The sequence below is a fragment of the Patagioenas fasciata genome, chromosome 2, assembly GCF_037038585.1.
Source record: "Patagioenas fasciata isolate bPatFas1 chromosome 2, bPatFas1.hap1, whole genome shotgun sequence".
Classification (NCBI taxonomy): domain Eukaryota; kingdom Metazoa; phylum Chordata; class Aves; order Columbiformes; family Columbidae; genus Patagioenas; species Patagioenas fasciata.
Genome location: NC_092521.1, coordinates 1,276,597 through 1,298,404, shown reverse-complemented (window position 1 = coordinate 1,298,404; position 21,808 = coordinate 1,276,597). Strand labels below are relative to the sequence as shown.

Below are 21,808 nucleotides of genomic sequence, written 5' to 3'. Positions count from 1 at the left end.
TCAACGACCCCCAGGTGGGGTTGGTGACCCCATGGGGTGTCAGGTTGTCACTTGTCCCCTCTCTGGTGGCAGATCTTCCTGTGGAGCCTGCGTGCGGGGGAGCTGACGGGCATGGCGTTCATCGACACCCAGCTCTACATCCACCAGCTCATCAGCGTCAAGAGCTTCATCCTGGCCGGGGACCTGGTGAAGAGCATCTGCCTCCTGCGCTACCAGGAGGGCAGCAAGACGCTGTCCCTCGTCAGCCGGGTGCGACACCTGGGGACACGCGGGGACACCTGGGGACACCTGGGGACGCTGCGGGGACGCTGGTGACAGCGCCAGGGTTGAACCGGGGGTTTGTTTCCCGCAGGACGCGAAGCCCTTGGAGGTTTATAGCGTGGACTTCATGGTGGACAGCGGCCAGCTGGGCTTCCTGGGTACGGCACGGGGGGCGCGCGGGGGTCCTGGTGTTGCCACACAGATCCTGGTGTTGCCACGTGGATCCTGGTGTTGTCGTGTGGATCCTGATGTTGTCATGTGGATCCTGGTGTTGCCACATGGATCCTGGTGTTGTCATGTGGATCCCGGTGTTACCACGTGGATCCCGGTGTTACCACGTGGATCCTGGTGTTGCCATGTGGATCCTGGTGCTGCCACACAGATCCTGGTGTTGCCACGTGGATCCTGGTGTTGCCACACAGATCCTGGTGTTACCACGTGGATCCTGGTGTTGTCATGTGGATCCTGGTGTTGCCACATGGATCCTGGTGTTGTCATGTGGATCCCGGTGTTACCACGTGGATCCTGGTGTTGCCGTGTGGATCCTGGTGCTGCCACGTGGATCTTGGTGCTGTCGTATGGATCCTGGTGCTGTCGTGTGGATCCTGGTGCTGCCACATGGATCCTGGTGTTACCGTGTGGATCCTGGTGTTGTCGTGTGGATCCTGGTGTTAACATGTGGATCCTCGTGTTGCCATATGGATCCTGGTGTTGCCACGTGGATCCTGGTATTACTATGTGGATCCTGGTGTTACCACGTGGATCCTGGTGCTGCCACGTGGATCCTGGTGTTACCGTGTGGCTCCTGGTGTTGCTGGGGAGATCCCGGTGCTGCTGTGGGGTCCTGGTGTTGCCATGTGAATCCCGGTGCTGCTGTGCAGCTCCCGGTGTTGCCATATGGCTCCTGGCGCTGCTCTGTGGCTCTTGGTGTTGCCATGAGGTTCTTGGTGTTGCCATGAGGCTCCTGGTGTTACCACGGGGCTCCTGGTGTTGTTGGGGACTCTTGGTGTTGCCATGTGGGTCCTGGTGCTGCCGTGGGGCTCTTGGTGCTGCCGTAGGCTCCTGGTGTTGCCACGAGGCTCCCGGCACCACCATGGCCACCAGCGTCCCCCGTGGGTTTGGGGACACTTTACCAAAACCTCCTTGTCCCGCAGTGTCCGACCGCGACCGCAACCTCCTGGTGTACATGTACCTGCCCGAAGGTGAGGGACACGGGGGACACAAGGGACATGGGGAGGGGACGTGGTGGGGACACAGGGGACATGGGGGACACGGGACACAGGGGGACACGGTGGGACACAGGACACAAGGGGACACACGACAGGGGGACATGGGACACGATACAGGGGACACGGGGACATGGACACTGGAGGACATAGGACACGGGGGGACACGTGAGATGGGGGGATATGGGACACAGGGGGACATGGAGGGATGCGGGGGACACGGAACACAGGGGGACGCAGAGGACATGGGGCACGGGGGGACATGGGAGGACATGGGACACGGGGGACGTGGGGGACACAGGGGGACAGGGGAGGACACAGGACACGGGGGGACACAGGAGGACATGGGACACGGGGGGGACACAGGACACGGGGGGACATGGAGGGATGCGGGGAACGTGGGACATGGGGGGACACAGGACATGGGGGGACAGGGGAGGACATGGGACATGGGGACATGATAGGATGCAGGGGACATGGGACATGGGGGGACGCAGAGGACATGGGGCACAGGGGGACATGGAGGACATGGGAGGACACGGGACACAGGGATGTGGGGGACATAGGACATGGGGGGACATGGGAGGACATGGGGGACATGGGGGAATGCGGGGAACACGGGGACGCGGGGGACACGGGAGGACATAGGACACGGGGGACATGATGGGATGCAGGGGACATGGGACACAGGAGGATGCAGAGGACATAGAACACAGGGGGACATGGGAGGACATGGGACACGGGGGGACGTGGGGGACACGGGACACGAGGGGACACGGGAGGACACAGGACTCAGGAGACATGGGGGAATGCGGGGAACACCGGGGGACACAGGGGGACATGGGACACGGGGGACATGATGGGATGCAGGGGATATGGGACATGGGGGGATGCGGAGGACATGGGGCGCAGGGGGACATGGGGGGACACAGGACATGGGGGATGTGAGGGACACGGGGACGTGGGAGGACATGGGACATGGGGATGCAGAGGACGTGGTACAGGGGGATGCAGAGGATGTGGCACAGGGGAACGTGAGGGGACATGGGGGACACGGGGGTCATGGGAGGACACAGGACATGGGGGACGTGGGGCACAGGGAACATGGGGGACACGGGACATGGGAGGACAGGGGGGATGTGGGGGACACAGGACATGGGACACAGGACACGGGGGGCCATGGGGGGATGCGGGGGACGTGGGACACGGGGAGGGGACACGGGGAGGGGACAGGGGCCACAGACCGTGTGTCCCAGCCAAGGAGAGCTTCGGGGGGCTGCGGGGGACGTGGGACACGGGGAGGGGACACGGGGAGGGGACACGGGGAGGGGACAGGGGGCCACAGGCCGTGTGTCCCAGCCAAGGAGAGCTTCGGGGGGCTGCGGCTGCTGCGGCGCGCGGATTTCCACGTGGGCGCGCACGTGAACACGTTCTGGCGCACGCCGTGCCGGGGCGGCGGGGACGGGCCCCGCAGGACCAGCGCCTGGGACAACAAGCACATCACCTGGTTCGGTGAGACGGGGGACACGGGGGACACGGGGGGACACGGGGGGACACGGGGGCTTGGGGGGATGGGGTTTGGGGGACACAGGGGTTTAGGGGGACACGAGGGTTTGGGGGACATGGAGGTTTGGGGGACATGGGGTCTTGGAGGGACAGGGGGGCTTGGGGGACATGGGGTTTGGGGGACACAGGGGTTTGGGGGGACACGGGCCTTTGGGGGACATGGGGGTTTGGGGGTACATGGGGTCTTGGGGGGACAGGGGAGCTTGGGGGACATGGGGTTTGGGGGACACAGGGGTTTGGGGGGCACGGGGGTTTGGGGACCTGGGGACACGGGGACATGGGGGCTTGGGGGACATGGGGGTTCAGGGGACACGGGACATGGGGGTTTGGGGGACATGGGGGTTTGGGGGACACGGGGACATGGGGGGACATGGGGGTTTGGGGGGACATGGGGGTTTGGGGGTACACGGGGTCTTGGGGAGACACAGGGGCTTGGGGGACATGGGGTTTGGGGGACACAGGGGTTTGGGGGGACACGGGGGTTTGGGGGACATGGGGGTTTGGGGGTACACGGGGTCCTGGGGGGACAGGAGGGCTTGGGGGACATGGGATTTGGGGGACACGGGTTTGGGGGGACATGGGGGTTTGGGGGACACGAGGTCTTGGGGGGACAGGGGGGCTTGGGGGACATGGGGGTTTGGGGGACACGGGGACATGGGGACACAGCGGGACATGGGGGCTTGGGGGACATGGGGGTTTGGGGGACATGGGGACACGGGGACATGGGGGTTTGGGGGACACGAGACATGGGGGCTTGGGGGACATGGGGGTTTGGGGGACACGGGGACATGGGGACACAGGGGGACGTGGGGGGACATGGGGGCTTGGGAGGACACGGGGGTTTGGGGGTACACGGGGGCTTGGGGGGACAGGAGGGCTTGGGGGACATGGGGTTTGGGGGACACGGGTTTGGGGGGACACGGGGGTTTGGGGACAAGGGGGTTTGGGGGACACGGAGACATGGGGACAGAGCGGGACATGGGGGCTTGGGGGACATGGGGACATGGGGACACGGGGGGACATGGGGGGACACGGGACACGGGGGCTTGGGGGGACATGGGGGTTTGGGGGACATGGGGGTTTGGGGGACACGGGGACATGGGGGCTTGGGGGACATGGGGGTTTGGGGATTTGGGGGACATGGGGACAGGGGTGCTTGGGGGACATGGGGGTTTTGGGGACACAGGGGTTTGGGGAACACAGGGCTTTAGGGGACATGGGGGTTTGGGGTCATGGGGGGTTTGGGGTGCTGGGTGCAGAGATTTGGGGTGCAGGGCATATGAAGAATACCAGGATTTGGGGTGCTGGGTTTGAGCTGAGTCCCAGGATTTGGGGTGCTGGGTATAGCAGGGGTCCCAGGATTTGGGGTGCTGGGTGCAGGCAGGTCCTTGGGTCCCAGGATTTGGGGTGCTGGGTGCAGGCAGGTCCCTGGGTGCTGGGATTTGGGGTGCAGGATTTGGGGTGCTGGGATTTGGGCTGCAGAGACCAGGGAGATTCTTGGGGTGCAGGAGAGTCCCAGGATTTGGGGTGCAGGGCCTGAGCACAGTGTTGGGTTTTGGGGTGCCCCCTGACACCCCCAGACCACCCTGAACCCCCAAATCCCTCGACACCCCAAACCCCTGAGCCCCCAAACCCCCTGACACCCCAACCCCTGAACCCAAACCCTCCTGAACCCCCAAATCCCCTGAACCCCCAAATCCCCAAGACCCCCAAACCTCTGAACCCCTAAACTCTCTAAACCCCCAAACCCCTGAACCCCAAACCTCTGAACCCCTAAACCCCTGAACCCCCAACACCCCCAAACCCCTGAACCCCCCAAACCCCTGACAACGCAAACCTCTCACAACCCCAAACCCCCTGAACCCCAAACCCCTGAAACCCTAAACCCCCTGAATCCCCAAATCCCCTGACACCCCCAAACCCCCTGACAGCCCAAACCTCTCCCGCTCCAAACCACTGACACCCCAACCATCCTGAACCCCCAAACCCCCCGACACTCCCAGACCCCCTGAGTCCCTAAATCCCTCAACACCCCAAACCTCTGAACCCCCAAACCCAGGAACCCAAACCATCCTGAACCCGCAAACCCCTGAACCCCAACCCTCCTGAACCCCTAAACCCCTGAACCCCAACCCCCTGAACCCCAACCCCCTGAACCCCCAAACCCCTGAACCCCAACCCTCCTGAACCCCAAACCCCTGAACCCCAACCCTCCTGAACCCCTAAACCCCTGAACCCCAACCCCCTGAACCCCAACCCCCTGAACCCCCAAACCCCTGAACCCCAACCCTCCTGAACCCCTAAACCCCTGAACCCCAACCCCCTGAACCCCAACCCCTGAACCCCCAAACCCCTGAACCCCAACCCTCCTGAACCCCTAAACCCCTGAACCCCAACCCCTTGAACCCCTAAACCCCTGAACCCCAACCCTCCTGAACCCCTAAACCCCTGAACCCCAACCCCCTGAACCCCTAAACCCCCTGAACCCCAACCCTCCTGAACCCCTAAACCCCTGAACCCCAACCCCCTGAACCCCAACCCCCTGAACCCCAACCCTCCTGAACCCCCAAACCCCTGAACCCCAACCCCCTGAACCCCAACCCCCTGAACCCCAACCCTCCTGAACCCCTAAACCCCTGAACCCCAACCCCCTGAACCCCAACCCTCCTGAACCCCCAAACCCCTGAACCCCAACCCCCTGAACCCCAACCCTCCTGAACCCCTAAACCCCTGAACCCCAACCCCCTGAACCCCAACCCCCTGAACCCCAACCCTCCTGAACCCCTAAACCCCTGAACCCCAACCCCCTGAACCCCAACCCCCTGAACCCCAACCCTCCTGAACCCCTAAACCCCTGAACCCCAACCCTCCTGAACCCCTAAACCCCCTGAACCCCAACGCCCTGAACCCCTAAACCCCTGAACCCCAACCCTCCTGAACCCCTAAACCCCCTGAACCCCAACGCCCTGAACCCCAACCCCCTGAACCCCAACCCTCCTGAACCCCTAAACCCCTGAACCCCAACCCTCCTGAACCCCTAAACCCCCTGAACCCCAACGCCCTGAACCCCCAAACTCTGCGCAGCGACGCTGGACGGGGGCCTGGGGCTGCTGCTGCCCATGCAGGAGAAAACCTACAGGAGGCTGCTGATGCTGCAGAACGCGCTGGGCAGCGCCCTGGCCCACCATGCGGGGCTGAACCCACGGGCGTTCAGGTGCGACCCACAGACTGACCCACAGACTGACCCATAGACTGACCCACACCTGGCCCACCACGCGGGGCTGAACCCCAGGGCATTCAGGTGCAACCCATAGATTGACCCATAGATTGACCCACAGACTGACCCACAGACTGACCCACACCTGGCCCACCATGCGGGGCTGAACCCACGGGCATTCAGGTACGACCCATAGATTGACCCATAGATTGACCCACAGACTGACCCACAGACTGACCCATAGACTGACCCACACCTGGCCCACCATGCGGGGCTGAACCCACGGGCATTCAGGTACGACCCACAGATTGACCCACAGACTGACCCACACCTGACCCACAGACTGACCCATAGACTGACCCACAGACTGACCCATAGATTGACCCACAGACTGACCCACACCTGCCCCACCACGCGGGGCTGACCAAGGCGTCACCGTCCCCACCGTCACCGTGTTTGCCCCATCTCTGGTGCTGGTGCCACAGGGGTCACTGGGGGTGTCCCCCCAATGCTGGTGTCCCCCTCAGTGTCCCTGTCCCCCGATGCTGGAGTGTCCCTGATGTCCCTGTGTCCCCAGTCCCGATGTCCCCCCCATGTCCCCTTTCCTCCCCGATGCCAATTGGCCCTGGCTCCCGGTGCCCAGATCCCCAGTGTCCCCTGATGTCCCCTGTCCCCAGGTTGCTGGACATGGAGTGGCAGGCACTGCAGAACACGACGTCCCCTGATGTCCCCAATGTCCCCAGTGTCCCCATGTCCCCTCTCCCAGGCTGCTGCACACAGAGCGGCGGGCGCTGCAGAACGCGGTGTCCCCCCAGTTTTCCCTGATGTCCCCAATGTCCCCCTTGTCCCCAATGTCCCCTGTCCCCAGGCTGCTGCACATGGAGCGGTGGACGCTGCAGGACGCGGTGTCCCCTGATGTCCCCAATGTCCCCATGTCCCCTGTCCCAGGCTGCTGCACATGGAGCGGCGGGTGCTGCAGAACGTGATGTCCCCTGATGTCCCCTGATGTCCCCAAGGTCCCCAAAGTCCCTGATGTCCCCCATGTCCCCAATGTCCCCATGTCCCCTGTGCCAGGCTGCTGCACACGGAGCGGTGGGTGCTGCAGAACATGATGTCCCCTGATGTCCCCAGTGTCACTGATGTCCCCAAAGTCCCTGATGTCCCCCGTGTCCCCAGTGTCCCCAATGTCCCCATGTCCCCTGTCCCAGGCTGCTACACACGGAGCGGTGGGTGCTGCAGAACGCAGTGTCCGCAGTGTCCCCTGATGTCCCCAGTGTCACTGATGTCCCCAAGGTCCCCAAGGTCCCTGATGTCCCCCGTGTCCCCCGTGTCCCCAGTGTCCCCACGTCCCCTGTCCCAAGCTGCTGCACACGGAGTGGTGGCTGCTGCAGAACGTGATGTCCCCTGATGTCCCCAGTGTCACTGATGTCCCCAATGTCCCCAAAGTCCCTGATGTCCCCCGTGTCCCCAGTGTCCCCACATCCCCTGTCCCAGGCTGCTGCACACGGAGTGGTGGCTGCTGCAGAACGTGATGTCCCCTGATGTCCCCAGTGTCACTGATGTCCCCAATGTCCCCAAAGTCCCTGATGTCCCCCGTGTCCCCAGTGTCCCCAATATCCCCATGTCCCCTGTGCCAGGCTGCTGCACACGGAGTGGCAGGCGCTGCAGAACGTGGTGTGTCCCCAGTGTCCCCCATGTCCCCAGTGTCCTTGATGTCCCCAATGTCCCCAGTGTCCCCCATGTCCCCAGTGTCCCCCATGTCCCCACGCCCCTGTCCCAGGCTGCTGCACACGGAGCGGCGGGCGCTGCAGAACGCGGTGCGGAACGTGCTGGACGGGGAGCTGCTGCAGCGCTACCTGTACCTGAGCACCATGGAGCGCGCCGAGCTGGCCAAGAAGATCGGCACCACCCCCGACATCGTGAGCCGTGGGGCTGGGCCGTGGGGCTGGGCCGTGGGGCTGGGAGCCGTGGGGCTGGGCCGTGGGGCTGAGAGCCATGGGGCTGCCATGGGGCTGGGAGCCGTGGGGCTGGGCCGTGGGGCTGGGGGCCATGGGGCTGCCATGGGGCTGGAAGCCGTGGGGCTGGGCCGTGGGGCTCGGGGCCGTGGGGCTGCCATGGGGCTGGGAGCCGTGGGGCTGGGCCGTGGGGCTGGGCCATGGGGCTGCCATGGGGCTGGGAGCCGTGGGGCTGGGAGCCATGGGGCTGGAAGCCATGGGGCTGGGAGCCGTGGGGCTGGGCCATGGGGCTGCCATGGGGCTGGGGGCCGTGGGGCTGCCATGGGGCTGGGAGCCGTGGGGCTGGGAGCCATGGGGCTGCCATGGGGCTGTGAGCCATGGGGCTGGGCCATAGGGCTGGGAGCCATGGGGCTGCCATGGGGCTGGGAGCCATGGGGCTGCCATGGGGCTGTGAGCCGTGGGGCTGGGCCATGGGGCTGGGAGCCATGGGGCTGCCATGGGGCTGGGAGCCGTGGGGCTGGGCCGTGGGGCTGAGAGCCGTGGGGCTGCCATGGGGCTGGGAGCCGTGGGGCTGGGCCGTGGGGCTGGGGGCTGTGGGGCTGCCATGGGGCTGGGAGCCATGGGGCTGCCATGGGGCTGTGAGCCGTGGGGCTGGGCCATGGGGCTGGGAGCCGTGGGGCTGGGCCATGGGGCTGAGAGCGGTGGGGCTGCCATGGGGCTGCCATGGGGCTGGGAGCCGTGGGGCTGGCATGTGGGGCTGAGGGCCATGGGGCTGGGAGCCGTGGGGCTGGGCCATGGGGCTGGGAGCCGTGGGGCTGGGCCGTGGGTTTGGGGTTTGGAGCTGAGATATGGGACAGGGTTACACAGTTGAGCTGTGGGGCTGGGCCATGGGGCTGGGAGCCATGGGGCTGGGCTGTGGGTTTGAGCTGTCGAGCTGAGATGTGGAGTAGGGTTATGGAGTGGGGCTGTGGGGCTGGGAGCCGTGGGGCTGGGCAATGGGGCTGCTGGGCTGGGCTGTGGGGTTGGGGTGTGGAGCTGAGATGTGGAGCAGGTTGTGGAGTGAGGCTGTGGGGCTGGGCTATGGGGCTGGGAGCCACGGAGTAGGGCTGTGGGGTGGGGTTATGGGGCTGAGGTGTGGGGCAGGGAGCCATGGGGCTGTGGGGCAGGGTTGTGGAGTGAGGCTGTGGGGCTGGGCTATGGGGCAGGGAGACATGGGGTAGGGCCATGGGTCAGGACTATGGGGCTGAGGTGTGGGGCAGGAAGCCATGGGGCAGGGGTGTAGGGCTGGGCTGTGAGGCAGGGAGCCATGGGACTGGGCTGTGCTGTGGACTTATGGGGCTGGGCTGTAGGGGAGGGAGCCATGAGGCTGCTGGGGGGCTGAGCTGTGGGGCAGGGAGCCGTGGGACTGCTGTGGGGCAGGGAGACATGAGGCTGGGCTGTGGGGCAGGGCTGTGGGGCTGAGCTGTGGAGCAGGGTCTGTGGGGCTGGGCTGCGTGGCTGACGTGTAGGCTTGGGCTGTGGGGCTGAGCTGTGGGCCAGGTCTATGGGCCTGGGCCATGGGGCAGAGCCGTGCTTGCACCCCCCATCCCCACAGCCCTCTGCCCCACACACGAGCCCATCCCACCCCATCCACCCCATCCCATCCCACCCCATCCCACCCCATCCACCCCATCCCATCCCATCCATCCCACCCCATCCCATCCCATCCCACCCCATCCCATCCCATCCACCCCATCCCATCCATCCCACCCCATCCCACCCCATCCATCCCACCCCATCCCATCCCATCCCATCCCATCCCACCCCATCCACCCCATCCCATCCCATCCCATCCCATCCCATCCCATCCCATTCTATCCCATCCCACCCCATCCCATCCCACCCCATCCCATCCCACCCCATCCACCCCATCCCACCCCATCCACCCCATCCCACCCATCCCTTCCCACCCCATCCCATCCCATCCCATCCCATCCCATCCCATCCATCCCATCCCATCCCATCCCATCCATCCCATCCCACCCACCCCATCCATCCCATCCCATCCCACCCCATCCCACCCCATCCCATCCCATCCCATCCCACCCCATCCATCCCACCCCATCCCATCCCATCCCACCCCACCCCATCCCATCCATCCCATCCCATCCCATCCCATCCCATCCCATCCCACCCCATCCATCCCACCCCATCCCATCCCATCCCACCCCACCCCATCCCATCCCATCCCATCCCATCCCATCCCACCCCATCCCATCCCACCCCACCCCATCCCATCCATCCCATCCCATCCCATCCCATCCCACCCCATCCCATCCCACCCCACCCCATCCCATCCATCCCACCCCATCCCATCCCACCCCACCCCACCCCATCCCACCCCATCCCATCCCATCCCATCCATCCCACCCCATCCCATCCATCCCATCCACCCCATCCCATCCCATCCCTCCCCTCCCATCCCCTCCCCTCTGCCCCACACATCCCGCCCCCCCCAACCCCCCAACACCGCCTCTTCCCCCCAGATCCTGGAGGACCTGCTGGAGATCGACCGCGTCACCGCGCATTTCTGAGACCCCGAAATACATTTGATAAAGAACCGGGCCCCGCCCCTCTCTGTGTCCCAGGTCGGGGGGATGGGGGGGGCAGGGGGGTTTATTTTGGGGTGCCCCCTACTCCTGCAGGTACTCGTCCATCTCGGGGCTGGGGGACAGGACCCCCCAGTGCAGGAGCAGCCGCAGCAGCGACGTCGTCACCCGCGCCGAGAGGCTCTCGAACCTGCGACCCACAGCGGGAAATGACCCATAGATTGACCCATAGATTGACCCATAGACTGACCCATAGACTGACCCACAGACTGACCCATAGACTGACCCACAGACTGACCCATAGATTGACCCATAGACTGACCCACACCTGCCCCACCACGCGGGGCTGACCAAGGCGTCACCGTCCCCACCGTCACCGTGTTCGCCCCATCTCTGGTGCTGGTGCCACAGGGGTCACTGGGGGTGTCCCCCCAATGCTGGTGTCCCCCTCAGTGTCCCTGTCCCCCGATGCTGACGTGTCCCTGATGTCCCTGTGTCCCCAGTCCCGATGTCCCCCCTGGTGTCCCCTTTCCTCCCCGATGCCAATTGACCCTGGCTCCCGGTGCCCAGATCCCCAGTGTCCCCTGATGTCCGCTGTCCCCAGGCTGCTGCACATGGAGTGGTGGGTGCTGCAGAACACAGTGTCCCCCCGTGTTCCCAATGTCCCCTGAATGTCCCCAGTGTCCCCAATGTCCCCACACAGGCTGCTGCACACGGAACGGCGGGTGCTGCAGAACGTGGTGTCCCCCCAGTGTCCCCAATGTCCCTGATGTCCCCAGTGTCCTGTGATATCCCCAGTGTCCCCCAATGTCCCTGATGTCCCCAATGTCCCTGATGTCCCCAGTGTCCCCTGTCCCCAGGCTGCTGCACACGGAGCGGTGGGCGCTTCAGAACATGGTGTCCCCCCAATGTCCCCAATATCCTTGATGTCCCCAGTGTCCCCTGATGTCCCCAATATCCCCTGATGTTCTCAATGTCCCTGATGTCCCCAATGTCCCCACGCAGGCTGCTGCACACGGAGCGGTGGGTGCTGCAGAACGCGGTGTCCCCCCAGTGTCCCCTGACGTCCCCAGTGTCCCCAATGTCCCCTGATGTCCCCAATATCACCTGATGTCCCCAATGTCCCTGATGCCTCTAGTGTCCCCAATGTCCCCTGTCCCCAGGCTGCTGCACACGGAGCGGCGGGCGCTGCAGAATGCGGTGTCCCCCCAGTGTCCCTGATGTCCCCAATGTCCCCAGTGTGCCCACGTAGGCTGCTGCACATGGAGCAGCAGGTGCTGCAGAACGTGGTGTCCCCCCAGTGTCCCCTGATGTCCCCAATGTCCCCAGTGTCCCCACACAGGCTGCTGCACACGGAGCAGCGGGCGCTGCACAACGTGGTGTCCCCTGATGTCCCCAATATCCCCTGATGTCCCCAATGTCCCTGATGTCCCCAGTGTCCCCAATGTCCCCTGTCCCCAGGCTGCTGCACACGGAGCGGCGGGCGCTGCAGAATGCGGTGTCCCCCCAGTGTCCCCTGATGTCCCCGATGTCCCTGATGTCCCCAGTGTCCCCGCGCACGCTGCTGCACACGGAGCAGTGGGTGCTGCAGAATGTTGTGTCCCCCAATGTCCCTGATGTCCCCAGTGTCCCCTCATGTCCCCCAAATGTCCCTCCATGTCCCCAGTGTCCCCACGCAGGCTGCTGCACAGAGAGCGGTGGGCGCTGCAGAATGCGGTGTCCCCCCAGTGTCCCCTGATGTCCCCAATGTCCCTGATGTCCCCAATGTCCCTGATGTCCCCAGTGTCCCTGATGTCCCCAATGTCCCTGATGTCCCCAGTGTCCCCTGATGTTCCCAATATCCCCTGATGTCCCCAATGTCCCTGATGCCCCCAGTGTCCCCAATGTCCCCAATGTCCCTGATGCCCCCAGTGTCCCCAGTGTCCCCTGTCCCCAGGCTGTTGCACACGGAGTGGCGGGCGCTGCCGAACACGGTGTCCCCCCAGTGTCCCCAATGTACCTGATGTCCCCAATGTGCCTGCGCACGCTGCTGCACACGGAGCGGCAGGTGCTGCAGAACGTGGTGTCCCCCCAGTGTCCCCTGATATCCCCAGTGTCCCCCAATGTCCCTGATGTCCCCGATGTCCCCAGTGTCCCCACGCAGGCTGCTGCACACAGAGCAGCGGGTGCTGCAGAATGCGGTGTCCCCCCAGTGTCCCCAGTGTCCCCTGATGTCCCCAATGTCCCTGATGCCCCCAGTGTCCCCAATGTCCCCAATGTCCCTGATGCCCCCAGTGTCCCCAATGTCCCCTGTCCCCAGGCTGTTGCACACGGAGTGGTGGGCGCTGCCGAACACGGTGTCCCCCCAGTGTCCCCAATGTCCCTGATGTCCCCAGTGTCCCCTGTCCCCAGGCTGCTGCACACAGAGCAGCGGGTGCTGCAGAATGCGGTGTCCCCCCAGTGTCCCCAGTGTCCCCTGATGTCCCCAGTGTCCCCTGATGTCCCCAATATCCCCTGATGTCCCCAATGTCCCTGATGTCCCCTGTCCCCAGGCTGCTGCACACAGAGCGGTGGGCGCTGCAGAACGCGGTGTCCCCCCAGTGTCCCCTGATGTCCCCAATGTCCCTGATGCCCCCAATGTCCCCTGATGTCCCCAGTGTCCCCACGCAGGCTGCTGCACACGGAGCAGCGGGCGCTGCAGAACCTGCTGTCCCCTGATGTCCCCAATGTCCCTGATGTCCCCAATATGCCCTGATGTCCCCAATGTCCCTGATGTCCCCAGTGTCCCCTGATGTCCCCAATGTCCCTGATGTCCCCAGTGTCCCCTGATGTCCCCAATATCCCTGATGTCCCCAGTATCCCCTGATGTCCCCAATATCCCCTGATGTCCCCAATGTCCCTGATGTCCCCAGTGTCCCCAATGTCTCCTGATGTCCCCAATATCCCCTGATGTCCCCAATGTCCCCTGTCCCCAGGCTGCTGCACACAGAGCAGCGGGTGCTGCAGAATGCAGTGTCCCCCCAGTGTCCCCTGATGTCCCCAATGTCCCTGATGCCCCCAGTGTCCCCAATGTCCCCTGATGTCCCCAATATCCCCTGATGTCCACAGTGTCCCCTGTCCCCAGGCTGCTGCACACAGAGCGGTGGGTGCTGCAGAACGCGGTGTCCCCCCAGTGTCCCTGATGTCCCCAATGTGCCCGCGCACGCTGCTGCACACGGAGCGGCGGGTGCTGCAGAACATGGTGTCCCCCCAATGTCCCCAGTGTCCCCTGATCTCCCCAATGTCCCTGATGTCCCCAGTGTCCCCAATGTCCCCAGTGTCCCCAATGTCCCCAGTGTCCCCCGATGCCCCCCCCCCCCCAATTTCCCCAGCTCCCCAAACCCCACCTGAGCGCCACCTCGAACTTGATGCTCTCCCAGAACACGCGGACCCAGCAGAAGACGCCGATCGCCCCGATTCCTCCCACTTGCTCCCCGGTCAAGCGGCTCCAGCTCCTCACGGCGCTACGAAGGGTGAAAAAACCTCATCCCCACCCCCCATAAACACCCCCAAAACCCCCATAAACACCCCCAAAACCCCCTTTTTTCCCCCCCTCCCCAAAACTCACGCCTTGGCCATGAGGGTGTAGCGGTCGACGGGGGCGCCCAGCGCGGCGTGGATGCTGCGCACGGTGTTGATGTTGCGGAAAACCAGCAGCATGGGCCGCGGCAGCGCCCGCAGCACCCGCAGCACCCGCTGGAAGTGCTGCGCCGCCATCTCCTGCATGTACGCCCGCTCCGCGCCCGTCAGCGCCCGCGCCAGCGACAGCCCCGCGCGCCGCAGCGGCCGCTGCAGCAGGATCTCGCTGAACAGCAGGTAGTCTGGGGGGGGGGGACACACACACAACGTGGGGGTCAAGGTCAGGGGGTGCAGGAACTTAGGGGTCAAGCTCAAGGGGTGCAGGATCCCAGGGGTCAAGGTCAAGGGGTGCAGGATCCCAGGGGTCAAGGTCAAGGAGTGCAGGATCCCAGGGGTCAAGGTCAAGGGGTGCAGGACCACGGGGGTCAAGCTCAAGGGGTGCAGAACACCAGGGGTCAAGGTCAGGGGGTGCAGGACCACAAGAGTCAAGTTCAAGAGGTGCAGGACCCCAGGGGTCAAGTTCAAGGGCTACAGAACACCAGGGGTCAAGGTCAGGGGGTGCAGGAACTTAGGGGTCAAGGTGAAGGGGTGCAGGAACCTAGGGGTCAAGGTCAAGGGGTGCAGGACACCAGGGGTCAAGTTCAAGTGGTGCAAGACCCCAGGGGTCAAGGTCAGGGGGTGCAGGACCCCAGGGGCCAAGTTCAAGGGGGTGCAGGATTCCAGGGGTCAAGGTCAGGGGCTGCAGGAACTTAGGGGTCAAGGTCAAGGGGTGCAGGAACCTAGGGGTCAAGTTCAGGGAGTGCAGGACCACAAGAGTCAAGTTCAAGGGCTGCAGAACCCCAAGGACCAAGTTAAGGTGCTGCAAGACCCCAAGGGCCAAGTTCAAGGGTTGCAGAACTCCAGGGATCAAATTCAGGGGGTGCAGGATCCCAGGGGTCAAGGTCAGGGGGTGCAGGATTCCAGGTGTCAAGGTCAAGGGGTGCAGGAACCTAGGGGTCAAGGTCGGGGGTGCAGGACCACAAGAGTCAAGTTCAAGAGGTGCAGGACCCCAGGGGTCAAGTTCAAGGGCTACAGAACACCAGGGGTCAAGGTCAGGGGGTGCAGGAACTTAGGGGTCAAGGTCAAGGGGTGCAGGACCCCAGGGGTCAAGTTCAAGGGGTACAGAACACCAGGGGTCAAGTCAAAGGGTGCAGGACCACGGGGGTCAAGTTCAAGGGGTGCAGGAACCTAGGGGTCAAGTTCAAGTGGTGCAAGACCCCAGGGGTCAAGGTCAGGGGGTGCAGGACCACAAGAGTCAAGTTCAAGGGGTGCAGGACCACAAGGATCAAGTTAGGGGGCTGCAAGACCCCAGGGGTCAAGGTCAGGGGCTGCAGGATCCCAGGGGCCAAGCTCAAGGGGTGCAGGATCCCAGGGGTCAAGGTCATGGGGTGCAGGATTCCGGGGGTCAAGTTCAAGGGGTGCAGGAACCTAGGGGTCAATGTCAGGGGCTGCAAGACCCCAAGGGTCAAGGTCAGGGGCTGCAGGATCCATGGGGTCAAGGTCAGGGTCTGTAGAACCCCAGGGGCCAAGCTCAAGGGGTGCAGGACCACAAGGATCAAGTTCAAGTGGTGCAGGACCCCAAGCGTCAAGCTCAGGGGGTGCAGGACGACAGGGGTCAAGGTCAGGGGCTGTAGAACCCCAGGGGCCAAGGTCAAGGGGTGCAGGAACCTAGGGGTCAAGGTCAGGGGGTGCAGGACGACAGGGATCAAGGTCAAGTGGTGCAGAACCCCAAGGATCAAGTTCAAGTGGTGCAGGACCCCAGGGGTCAAGGTCAAGGGGTGCAGGATCCCAGGGATCAAGGTCAGGGGCTGCAGGACCACGGGGGTCAAGTTCAAGGGGTGCAGGAACCTAGGGGTCAAGGTCAGGGGGTGCAGGATGACAGGGATCAAGGTCAAGTGGTGCAGAACCCCAAGGATCAAGTTCAAGTGGTGCAGGACCCCAGGGGCCAAGCTCAAGGTGTGCAGGACCACAAGGATCAAGTTAAGGGGCTGCAGAACCCAAGGAGTCCATGTCGGGGCTGCAGAACCCAAAGGATCAAGTTCAAGGGGTGCAGGAACATAGGGGTCAAGGTTGGGGGCTGCAGAACCGCAGGGGTCAGTTCAAGAGGTGCAGGACCTGAGGGGTCAGGGGCTGCGGGACCACCAGGATCAAGTTCAAGGGCTGTAGAACCCAAAGGATCAAGTTCAAGGGCTGCAGGACCCCAGGGGTCAAGGTCAGGGGCTGCAGAACCACAAGGATCAAGTTCAAGGGCTGCAGGAACCTAGGGGTCAAGGTCAGGGGTGCAGAACCTCATGGGTCAGTTCAAGAGGTGCAGGACCTCAAGGATCAAATTCAAGGGGTGCAGGACCCCAGGGGTTAAGGTCAGAGGGTGCAGAACCACAAGGATCAAGTTCAAGGGCTGTAGAACACCAGGGGTCAAGGTCAGGGGCTGTAGAACCCAAAGGATCAAGTTCAAGGGGCTGCGGAACCTCAGGGGTCAAGGTCAGGGGGTACAGGACCTCAAGTATCAAGTTCAAGGGGTGTAGAACCCAAAGGATCAAGTTCAAGGGGGTGCAGAACCTCAGGGGTCAAGGTCAGGGGGTACAGGACCCTGGGGGTCAAGTTCAAGAAGTGCAGGACCCCAGGGGTCAAGGTCAGGGGGTACAGGACCTCAAGGATCAAGTTCAAGGGCTGTAGAACCCAAAGGATCAAGTTCAAGGGGCTGCGGAACCTCAGGGGTCAAGGTCAGGGGGTACAGAACCCTGGGGGTCAAGGTCAGGGGGTGCAGGACCTCAAGTATGAAGTTCAAGGGGTGTAGAACCCAACGGATCAAGTTCAAGGGGCTGTGGAACCTCAGGGGTCAAGGTCAGGGGGTACAGAACCCTGGGGGTCAAGGTCAGGGGGTGCAGGACCTCAAGTATGAAGTTCAAGGGGTGTAGAACCCAACGGATCAAGTTCAAGGGGCTGCGGAACCTCAGGGGTCAAGGTCAGGGGGTACAGAACCCTGGGGGTCAAGGTCAGGGGGTACAGGACCTCAAGTATCAAGTTCAAGGGGTGTAGAACCCAAAGGATCAAGTTCAAGGGGCTGTGGAACCTCAGGGGTCAAGGTCAGGGGGTGCAGGACCTCAAGTATCAAGTTCAAGGGGTGTAGAACCCCAGGGGTCAAGTTCAAGGGCTGCAGAACCCCGAGGAGGCAGGTTTGGGGGTGGCAGCCCCCCCCCCCCCACCAGGGGTCAAGTTCAAGTTCAAGCAGCCCCAGCCCCGGCTCACCGTGCACGCCCAGGTCGGCGGCGCGGCTCCGCATGGCGCCGTGGTCGCGCAGGACGATGGCTCTCCAGAGCTGGCACAGCGCCGCGCGGTCCCTGCGGTCCCCGAGGCCTCAGCGGGGGACACGGCCCCGCTGTCCCCAACGCCCCCCGGGGAACCCCCCCTGGGCCCCCCTGACCTCTCGCTCAGGAACTCGTACAACCCGTGGTCCAGCAGCACCAGTTGGGCTTTGCCGTCGGGGCCGCGTCGAACCAGCACTGCGGGGGACACGGGGACATGGGGACACCCCCAGGACCTCGGGGACACCCCCAGGACCTTGGGGACCCCCCCAGCGTGGGTACCGTTCCCAGGGTGGGGGTCGGCGTGGATGAAGCCGGTGTAGAAGATCTGCTCGGCGAACACGCGGATCAGCTTCTCGGCCGCCTGTGGGGACAGCGGGGTGACAGCGCTGGGTGTCCCCGGGGTGTCCCCAGGTGTCCCCAGCGCCGGGGGGTCACTCACGTCCTGCACGCCCAGGCCCTGGCTGCGGATCCCCTCCACGTTGGTGATCTTGCAGCCCTCGCAGAAATCGGCTGTCAGGACGCGCTGGGGACACGGGACAGGGACACGGGGACACAGGGGGACACAGAGGGACACAGGGCACAGGGACACGGGACAGGGACACGGGGACACAGGGGGACACAGAGGGACACAGGGCACAGGGACACGGGACAGGGACACGGGGACACAGGGGGACACAGAGGGACACAGGGCACAGGGACACGGGACAGGGACACAGAGGGACACGGCACAGGGACACGGGGACACAGGGGGACACAGAGGGACACAGGGCACAGGGACACGGGACAGGGACACAGGGACACAGAGGGACACAGGGCACAGGGACACGGGACAGGGGGACGGGGACATAGGGGACACAGGGCACAGGGACACGGGACAGGGGGATGGGGACATAGGGGACACAGGGGGACACAGGGGGACAGGGACACAGGGGATAGGAGGACAGGGGTACACAGGGGAACAGGGACAGGGACACAGGGCAGAGGGACATGGGACAGGGACACAGGGGGCATGGGACACAGGGGGACACAGAGGGACACCGGGCACAGGGATGGCAGGGACAGAGATGCAGTGGGACACAGGGTGACAGGGACACAGGGGATAGGGGCACAGGGGTACACAGGGGGACAGGGACACAGGGGATAGGGGCACAGGGGTACACAGGGGGACAGGGACACGGGGACACAGGGCAGAGGGACATGGGACAGGGGGACACAGGGGACACGGGACAGGGACACAGGGGGCACAGGACACAGGGGGACACAGAGGGACACCGGGCACAGGGACAGGGTGGGACAGAGATGCAGTGGGACACAGGGGGACAGGGGGACAGGGGACAGGGGGACAGGGGTACACAGGGGGACAGGGACACGGGACAGGGACACAGGGGACAGGGGTACACAGGGGGACAGGGACACGGGACAGGGGGACAGGGACATAGGGGGACACGGGACATAGGGGGCATGGGACACAGGGGGACACAGAGGGACACGGCACAGGGACAGGGGGGGACAGAGATGCAGTGGGACACAGGGGGACAGGGACACAGGGGACAGGGGTACACAGGGGGACAGGGACAGGGACACGGGGACACGGGACAGGGGGACAGGGACATAGAGGGACACGGGACATAGAGGGCATGGGACACAGAGGGACACAGGGCACAGGGACAGGGGGACAGAGATGCAGTGGGACACAGGGGGACAGGGACACAGGGGATAGGGGGACAGGGGGACAGGGACAGGGACACAGGGGGACACAGGGACACAGGGACACAGGGGACAGGGACACGGGGGGACAGAGACGCAGTGGGACACAGGGGATAGGGGAACAGGGGGACGGGGTACACAGGGGGACAGGGACATGGGACAGGGACACAGGGGAACACGGGGACAGGGGGACATAGGGGACAGGGGGACACGGGGGGACACGGGGGGACACAGGGAACAGGGACACAGGGGACAGGGGTACACAGGGGACATGGGACACAGGGGGACAGGGACACGGGGGACACAGGACAGGGGGACAGGGACACGGGGGATAGGGGGACAAGGGTAGGGACAGGGACACAAGGGACAAGGGGACAGGGACACAGGGGACATGGGACACAAGGGGACAGGGAGACAGAGGGACACGGGGGGACAGGGACACGGGACAGGGGACAAGGGTAGGGACAGGACACGGGGGACACAGGGAGACAGCAGAACACAGAGGGACACAGAGGGACACGGGGATAGGGACACAGGGGACAGGGACACAGGGGGACAGGGGGACAGGGGTAGGGACAGGGACACAGGGGGACAGTCAGGGGAATGGGGAGGGCAACGGGTCGGTTCAAGCAGGGACAGGCAGGGGACAGGGACACACGGGGATGGGGACAGGCAGGGACAGGGACAGGGACAGGGCCACATCAGCCCCCTGTCCCTGCCACTCCGTCCCTGCTGTCCCCACAGTCCCCGTCCCCTGTCCCCATCACACCTACGGTCCGTGTGCCTGTGGTCCCCGTGTCCCCCCATGTCCCCCTGTGTCCCCACCACGTTTCCAGCCCCTGCCCTCCCTCCCCAGCACTCTCGCTGTCCCTGTCCCCATCACCCCCGTCATCCCTGTCCCCACTGGGCCTGCCCTCCCTGTCCCCAGTCCCTGTCCCCACCGTTCCCCTGGTCCTTGTCCCCTTTCCCTGTCCCCCTGTCCCCATTCCCTGTCACCCCCGTCATCCCTGTCCCCACTGGGCCTGCCCTCCCTGTCCCCAGTCCCCATTCCCCTGTCCCACCGTTCCCCTGGTCCTTGTCCCCTCTCCCTGTCCCCACCACCCCTGTCCCCATTCCCCAGCACATCCACCATCCCTGTCCCCATGTCCCCTGTCACCTTGCTGCCCTTGTCCCCATGTCCCCTGTCCCCTGTCACCTTGCTGCTCTTGTCCCATTACGCGTGTGTCCCCATGTCCCCATGTGTCACCTTGCTGCCCTTGTCCCAGCACCCGTGTCCATGTCCCCTGTCACCTTGCTGCTCTTGTCCCAGTGCACGCGTGTCCCCATGTTCCATGTCACCCCCATGTCCCCTGTCACCTTGCTGCTCTTGTCCGTGTCCCCATGACCCCATGTCCCCTGTCCCCTGTCCCCTTGCTGCTCTTGTCCCAGTACGCGTGTGTCCCCATGTCCCCATGTGTCACCTTGCCGCTCTTGTCCCAGCTCATGCGTGTCCCCATGTCCCCATGTCCCCTGTCCCCTGTCACCTTGCTGCTCTTGTCCCAGTGCACCCATGTCCCCATGTCCCCATGTGTCACCTTGCTGCCCTTGTCCCAGCACACCCGTGTCCCCATGTCCCATGTCACCCCCATGTCCCATATCCCCTGTCACCTCGCTGCTCTTGTCCCAGTGCCTGTGTCCCCATGATGTCCCCATGTGTCACCTTGCTGCTCTTGTCCCAGTGCACACGTGTCCCCATGTCCCCTGTCTCCTGTCACCTTGCTGCTCTTGTCCCAGCGCCTGTGTCCCCATGTCCCCTGTCCCTTGTCACCTAGCTGCTCTTGTATGTTTCCCCATGTCCCCATGTCCCCATGTGTCACCCTGCTGCTCTTGTCCCAGTGCACGCGTGTCCCCATGTCCCATGTCCCCATGTGTCACCCTGCTGCTCTTGTCCCAGCGCACGCGTGTCCCCATGTCCCATGTCACCCCCATGTGTCACCCTGCTGCTCTTGTCCCAGCACACGCGTGTCCCCATGTCCCATGTCACCCCCATGTCCCCTGTCATCTTGCTGCTCTTGTCCGTGTCCCCATGTCCCCATGTCCCCTGTCCCCTGTCACCTTGCTGCTCTTGTCCCAGTGCACGCATGTCCCCATATCCCCATGTCACCCCCATGTCCCCTGTCACCTTGCTGCTCTTGTCCCAGTGCACGCGTGTCCCCATGTCCCCATGTGTCACCTTGCTGCCCTTGTCCCCATGTCCCCTGTCACCTTACTGCTCTTGTCCCAGTGCACCCGTGTCCCCATGTCCCCATGTGTCACCTTGCAGCTCTTGTCCCAGCACCTGTGTCCATGTCCCCATGTGTCACCT

At 64.2% G+C, this 21,808-nt stretch overlaps 2 protein-coding genes across 2 annotated transcripts in view; one reads left to right on the top strand and one right to left on the bottom strand.

Moving 5' to 3' along the window:
* The window catches only part of CPSF1 (cleavage and polyadenylation specific factor 1), a 63,353-nt gene extending 52,525 nt beyond the window's left edge, over positions 1-10,828 (top strand). The window contains exons 32-38 of the mRNA XM_065830943.2: positions 73-249; positions 353-419; positions 1,416-1,463; positions 2,847-2,999; positions 6,138-6,267; positions 8,051-8,189; positions 10,751-10,828. Coding sequence (XP_065687015.2) covers positions 73-249; positions 353-419; positions 1,416-1,463; positions 2,847-2,999; positions 6,138-6,267; positions 8,051-8,189; positions 10,751-10,798 — 762 coding nt within the window. The 3' untranslated portion in view covers positions 10,799-10,828. The remainder of the gene's footprint in view (positions 1-72; positions 250-352; positions 420-1,415; positions 1,464-2,846; positions 3,000-6,137; positions 6,268-8,050; positions 8,190-10,750) is intronic.
* ADCK5 (aarF domain containing kinase 5) overlaps positions 10,813-21,808 on the bottom strand; it is a 29,236-nt gene continuing 18,240 nt past the window's right edge. The window contains exons 9-15 of the mRNA XM_065830941.2: positions 18,197-18,280; positions 18,037-18,118; positions 17,874-17,952; positions 17,699-17,790; positions 14,400-14,652; positions 14,179-14,295; positions 10,813-11,003 (exon numbers count right to left, since the gene is read on the bottom strand). Of these exons, the coding sequence (XP_065687013.2) occupies positions 10,898-11,003; positions 14,179-14,295; positions 14,400-14,652; positions 17,699-17,790; positions 17,874-17,952; positions 18,037-18,118; positions 18,197-18,280 (813 nt within the window). The 3' untranslated portion in view covers positions 10,813-10,897. The remainder of the gene's footprint in view (positions 11,004-14,178; positions 14,296-14,399; positions 14,653-17,698; positions 17,791-17,873; positions 17,953-18,036; positions 18,119-18,196; positions 18,281-21,808) is intronic.